The 7,005-nt window shown below is 37.5% G+C and overlaps 1 protein-coding gene across 1 annotated transcript; it reads left to right on the top strand.

The window, feature by feature from the left end:
- Window positions 1–982: 982 nt before the first annotated feature.
- Window positions 983–2,600, top strand: LOC113674829 (beta-2 adrenergic receptor). Its single transcript, XM_027191327.2, has one exon. The coding sequence runs from the start codon at window positions 1,314–1,316 to the stop codon at window positions 2,256–2,258; it is 945 nt and encodes a 314-aa protein (XP_027047128.2). The 5' UTR covers window positions 983–1,313; the 3' UTR covers window positions 2,259–2,600.
- Window positions 2,601–7,005: the final 4,405 nt, after the last annotated feature.

The following is a 7,005-nucleotide window of genomic DNA, read 5'->3' as shown; positions in this document are numbered from 1 at the left end:
CGTTTCAAGTATTAACATTTCCAAGAGCTAGCTCTCATCGGTCTCTTAACCCTCAGCTTTTGAAAATTCGCTGCTTTGGTTAACCAGCCTTTATCTATTTATATGTGATCACCAACCGATTGGTTAACTTGCCCTTCAACGCAACACAATAATTTGTTCAGAAACTAAAAGCCTTGGCGAAGGATAAAGTTTATTACGAAATTTTTGCATAAACATTGCAATATTGAAATTGATAAGATCAGGATAAATCAATATCCCATTATTTGAAAAAAGATCTAAAACTGATAATAATCAAGTAAACGATTAAACAATTTGCTTTATTTTGTGTTGAAAAGGCAATTTACCTCAGCTTGATCAGCGAAGAAAACGGCACCTCGCGGGTTTACGCTTCCGTTCAAAGTTCTAACATTTTTGTGTGAGAGACAATCTTGCTATAGGCCAAGATCTTTATGAAGTGGAGTACCGTCTGTCCCTGGATGATCGTTTGAGGATCTTTGTGGCGTATGAATTGTGTCCTTTTTCAACTGAATCGTGCAGATATCTCGACCTTTCAGTGAGAGTTTTTTCCCTTTTTGAATCGTTCACTCGAACCACAGTTTACAAGAATCTCGCCAGCACATATTCAATGCATTAACATCCAAGAAAGAGCATTTCCCAGCTGTTTATAATAAACTCGATATTTCACTACCCGTTGTCGTTGTTGATATTAATAGTGCGAGTGGCTTAGATTTTGAGATAGAGATAGTTTTTTCAAATAGCGTGTATACCGTATATTTTAACTTGAATTTGTCGAACAGCTCCATGTAAGCTTCTTAGCTGCTGATATTCTTTGGAAGTTTTAGATGTGGGTAACCTCACTTAGCAAAATGAAAAATGATTTGTCGTTCAAATTTAGAACAATGTCAAGGGTACTTTCCAGAGGGTCCCCAGCTGAGAGGGTATTCGTGACAAAGGAAAGGAGCGTTTTAAAAATCACGCTTTTGAGAGAGAAAAATGACTCGTCTCAGTCCAAAATAGGGAGATTTACTCGGAAATGGCCTTGCGTAGCTACGTTATGGCATTTGGAAGCGTAAGATTATTTTTTTTCTCGTGGTTTAAATTTAGACTCTTATCTTTCTATTAATGCCATGGTGGTCAGAGCAGCCAATCTTCCCTTATGGTTTATTAATATGTTGTGACCTTCAGCTCTTCTATAAACGAAACGACAAGAAAGTGAAGTGAAATTAATGTTTGCTTATTCATTCGTAACAACCTGATCTATTAAAACGTAATGGAATGGAAGAAGTGTTCTCGAAGATATCGAACGAATCACTATGCAAGGGAGAGAAACTTTTGTCGTTGTCCTTCAGTGGATCATTACTGCGACCGCAATCGTGGGCAATGGCCTTGTTATATATCTGATCACATTCAGGCAAAGGCTTCACTCCAAAGCAAATTGGTTCGTCTTATCTTTAGCGGCAGCTGATCTATTTGTTGGGGCTTCGTTCCTTCCTTATTACAGAGCTTGTAAAGCGGAAGAATTCTGCTACCAGAGACATATTCACTGGCTGTGTGTTGATGTTTTCCTCTGTGCTTCCGTAACAAACCTTTGTTTATTGACTGTAGATCGATACATCGCGATCATCAAGCCACTGAAGTATCTGACCACTATGACTCAAAGAAGAGTTATGTTCGGCATATTGGCCGCCTGGTGTTTTCCAGCTGCCACGGCGCTTCTGCCTTTATCGTGGACGTACTTGGCCAATTCAATGGCACAAAGGACAACCTGTTGGAAAGTTTTCATCATCGGCACATTATTCGTATATGGAATTATTCCTTGCCTTCTTCTTCCCCTGGCCATTGTGCGAATCTTGCTGATAGCTCGAAGGTGTCGCATAGAACGATGCGTAGTCATAGCCCAGTTAGATTTCAATTATTCTGAGGCAAGAGGCAGAAGACAATCCTTCCCGGACCAAGATATTTCTTCCACAAAGCTCATCGTTGCTATTGTCATTTTGTTCTTAATTTGTTACCTGTTTGGTGTCTGCGTCCGGATCGCGGCCGTTTTTGGTGAACATCTACCACCTGAATCCGTCTATGTAATTTCCTCCATTCTAATTTTAACCAATTCCGCAGCAAATCCTGTGGCGTATGGATTATTAAAGAAAGATTTCAGGAGAGAACTGCTTAGAACGTACCGATTAGACAGCTCGCCCAGTGATCTTGCTTTAAGTGTAAGGATAAATTCAGACTTTACCGGCAGTCAAGGCATAACTTGAAAATGAAATTATGAAAAGAATCTTAGCTTCATACCACTTGTTCCAAAATAGTGCGTATTATTACATTATTTAAGTAACTAATTCCATAACTTAAATAAGCAAATAATTTTGGTGAATTCCATGTTTTAAAGGTATAAGCCTGCTTTTATTTAAATCAACTGAACTGAAAAAGGAACGACATCACGAACAGTAACCACTGTTGATCTCAGTAGAAATCCATGTTGAATTATTTGTGTAATATTTCGCAGAACTTTCCCGAGTTGTGCAAAGTTATTATCCTTTTTAACCATCAATGAATATGTCTTTCGGTGATATGTGAGGAAGAAAACAAAACGAAACAAACTGGTTCAAACTTTCTCTGTTTTAATGCCGGCTTCCGCTGTGTCTTAACTACCGAGCGGCGAAATTGAGTTTTCGGAATTGTCGATGAAGAAATGAGTCCTTAGACTTCGTACAGTCATGTCTCTTACGGCCTTTCTTTTCGAAATTTAAACATTTTCTTAAATTCTTTGTTAATGTCTCTTTTGATAAAAGCGTACGGGAAAGGGTTAACCTCGGAATTAGCGATCAACAATAGCTTTCTAACGTGATGAAATTCATCAGTTAGTCCACAGACATCAAAGTAGAAACATGCGGATCCCACTACGTCCATCGTGTAGAACAAAGAGCCCCACCACTATAATAATAATTGTGGCGGAAAATTGTCCTTTGTTCTGCCTGAGATTAATCTGATTAAAACGCAATTGCGCATGCATTATTGCAGTCTGTCGGTAAAGACGTCTTGATATGACCAGAATTTTCCCTGTCGCACTTAAGAGAAAGACGCAAGGCAATATCTCAAAGAGAACACTGTATATGACTTGGAATAATAGGTGAATGTTCTCAGTTGCGCCGACAAAGTGCATGTATAAGTTTGGTGGTAGATATAGAAGAGGGGGTACTCCCCAAGCGCAACCAGTGAGCAGGAGAACTCGTCTTTTGTTCATAATACGAACGTATTTGAATGGAGTTACGATGACGATATATCTGTCGGTAGCCATTGCACAGAGATTTGCAATGGCGACGGTAGCGAATTGCCACGCAATTATGCCACGGAGAACGTTGTCGCAGGCGAAAGTTGTTTCACAAAAAAACGCCACGGGAAAAAAACAAACGGCAAAAGACAAATCGGCCGCAGCAAGCGACAGAATAAACCAGTTTGTCGTCGTGTGAAGTTGTTTTGTGATGATTATGAGATAAATAACCAGACCGTTTCCAATGATTGCTGTGATGGTTAAAAGCCATGCAATAGTTACGTAACTTGGTATCATATCCATGACTTAGAAGGAAAACAATAGGAAAAGGAAAACATAGATCATTGATATCAGTTGTAAGTGTACGTTTTCTACAGCTCAATGGCGATGAAAAAAGCAGGAGTCCACCAGAATATCATTATCTTGACTGGTTTATCAAATAGTAGATTTTTAAGGCGTTGCAATTAAGATGTTTGTCGATAGTAAATATAAATAACGATTTTATCATCAATGGCTGAGGTGTCCGGCAAAGTCGCTTGTTCTTTTTATTTCGTGCTGCTGCCTGCTATAAGATATTCCTATGTCTATGTCATGTTAGAACCAGTTCAGATCTATATTTTTAATCCTCTATCGATGAAAACATTTGTCCTGTTGCCCCTCATAAAGACTTCATCTTTTATTGACAAACCTGAATATTAAAATCGTCTTTTTTATTGCTTTTTATGAATTATAAACACAACTGTTGTAAAGAAGAGGTAATTAAGGAGAAACACACCAAGTAGTTAGTATTTTAACAGGTTGCGTTGGCTTCACCGAACCATTTTAAATTCATTATATTGGTATTAGTAGAAACCAAGTTGTTATCGTTGTGGATTAAACGAGGCCATTCAAATTTCTCTTTTTGAATAATTTGTACATCAAAGTAGCTATTTAGCAATCTCTTTAAAACTGGTATGCATTGGGTAGCAATAACACAGTATTTTTTAGCTGGTTTAAAGCGTCCAGACTTGTGTTGTTTAATTCTGTGAAATTTTCATGTCTATAATTGCTGGAATTTATGGGGGCCTCAGCCCAATTATCATAACTGCGAACAAGTTAGTTTTGGTTGATATCTTATTAGATACATACAGTAAACAGCCATTGTTCTTTACGACAGGAAACTTTAAAAAGGGAAAAAAAACCCACACCTTTCAAGAAAGTCGTTAATATTAGTGGCCGGTTCTATTGACAAACGAATCGTCAGAACTTCATCGTGTTTTGTCAGCTATTTGTTTTCGACATAAAATCCCCTCGCACTCTTTTTTTATGTCTTTTTTCAAAAATGCATAAGCAAAAGGGTTAACTAACGAGTTCACAATCAACAAGATCCCTAAAAGATCCCGGATCTCAGTCGGTGGGTCGCAGATATGAAGATCAATACAAAAAGACAAAAGAATATTTGTGGCATAGCAAACGACAAAGACAGTTACTACAGCGCATATTATTTGAACAGTTGACATCTCTCTCCGCGTTCTTGACAGTTTGAAGTGACAATCAGGTTCCCCCCTCCATTTGTTGTAACGTAATTGAGCGACTTGAATGGCGGCTTGTTGACGGTGCTTTTTTCTAATCAATAGCATTCGAATAGTAGTAGTAATTAAAACAACAGTGGGTACTACTTCCATGACTGCTATTCGGGTTATTTCAAACGTTCTTTGTAAATCCTTTGATTCTGTCCTCTCTACCAAATAATGAATTGGAGCAAGGGATAACGAAAGAAGCCAGGCTGAAATGATAGCGGCCAAAACACGTCGAGTAGTCACCATAACAACGTATCGTAATGGCAGTGCAATGGAGATATACCGATCGATGGTCAGAACAACCAAATTTGTTACAGAAGCATACATGAAGACGGACGCCATCATAATGCGGTGTCCACGATGGCAATGGAAGAACACATTGCAGAAAAACGAAGCCGGAAAGTAGCTCAAGACAAAAAGGAAATCGGCCAAGGCCAGCGAGAGAATAATCCAGTTGGGAAGAGTGAACAATCGGCGTCTGGTTATGATTAAGCATATCGTGAAACCATTGCCAACGAGGGACATAACACTAAGAATCCAACCAGTAATCCAGTACCATGCTGCCATCGGGATATATTGGACACTACGTAGCTTTTGCAGTAAAATTCAAATTCCGAAAAGAACAACCAAAGTGTAAGCTTTACAGCTTTCTTTGAAAAAAATGTTGTTTACGCGGGTTGCGAAATAAATAAACTTATCGTCTACATAATAGCTTTTACAGGTTTCTAATTAAATTAATTTTGGGTTTGTTTTATAAGAATGATGTTTACGCTAAGACAAACTGACGCGACTAAATATTTTGAGAAGGTAATAAACAAATCAATAAGATGCAGTGGGCACTTTAATTTTTTGCGAGAAAAATTAACCAAGGATGGCTAAGGAAATGTTGCGAATGACCTACAACAGATGTTTTGAATGATGGATAATGGGTAACAAAGCTTGAGGTTGCGTTTTCTAGTTTAGGAATTAAGGTAACGATTCCTGAATCACTTTATTTAAGGTTATTGGCTTATGTTCAGTTGTAAATGATATTAAGGCGTGTATTTGAACACATGCTGATGCTTTGTAGTGAATTATTGAATTAAAAAAATGCATTCGATTATCCAGCTCACTATGCATCCTAAGTATTATGATAATTTGTGGGGTAAAAATCACTGGTGGTAAATTGTACTTCAACGCATTTGGCATGAAATACTCGCTAGCAGCTTGATTTACCAAGACATTTGAAGTTTTTTGCTCTTATAATATATATAGTTATTTTACCTTCCAGTGAGGACCCTTTGTCACCGAGAGGGAAAATCCCATTTCGATTTTAGAATTCTAGAAAAAGGCAAAACATTTGTAGATTCTAAAGCATAAGACATTCTTAATTGTCTCGGGACTGCTTCATGGGGTGAAGCCAATAAATGTTTTAAATTTACTGGTTGGTCGAGGCTGAAAAATTGCTTTCAAAGCCAGAATCACATTCATTGATGCTACCGTACAATTCTCAAATCTGATAGGCTAATCAGTGACCCGATTTCATTTGCTGGACTGATCTTAGAGTAAACGTAGCATGAGGGTATTAATCAATAAGTACTGTATTTGGATAATAACTTACAAGATGGCTTTATTTATAATGTAAAGTTAAGCTGCTATAGTCATTAATCATCAAAAGTCATAAAATCATTGGTGCCCGAGTGAGGATCAAGCTTGGACATGTCTCTGTTTCTTTCACCTCAGCACTTCATCATCATCATCATCATCATCGTTGTCACTATTTTAGTCATCTTGCATGAACATTAAGTCTACACAAAGACCTAACAAGGAGACCTCCAGAGGCCCACAATTCCAATCGAACGGGGGGAAGAAACTTTCGCTTAAACCAACCTTTATATTTTCCCTTTTTTATTATTCTCTTCGTAAATATTGACCTTTAGACTATTTATCGTTCACAAGTATTTGAAATATTGAATTCTAGATAGTTGCTTTTTATGTTGATGATTTTATCAGTGAACTTTTCCTTTGCTTTAGCTAAGCAAGTTATTCGGAGTTTATATACATTTTTGTACATAAAGCACGATTTGTTTTCGTTCTATATCCATCTTTAATTAGTTATGTAAGGTAGTTGGTAAAATTATTCTTACATGCTCACCAGTTCTTCTTATAATTATGCAAAGTCTACGTTCTACTTAA

The sequence above is a fragment of the Pocillopora damicornis genome, chromosome 2 (assembly GCF_964200805.1).
Source record: "Pocillopora damicornis chromosome 2, jaPocDami1.2, whole genome shotgun sequence".
Taxonomy (NCBI): domain Eukaryota; kingdom Metazoa; phylum Cnidaria; class Anthozoa; order Scleractinia; family Pocilloporidae; genus Pocillopora; species Pocillopora damicornis.
This window is presented reverse-complemented; position numbering and strand designations above follow the sequence as displayed.

Bases quoted from the DNA above. Each gene is read 5' to 3' on its own strand.
- LOC113674829 (XM_027191327.2), top strand. From the start codon at position 1,314: ATGCAAGGGAGAGAAACTTTTGTCGTTGTCCTTCAGTGGATCATTACT.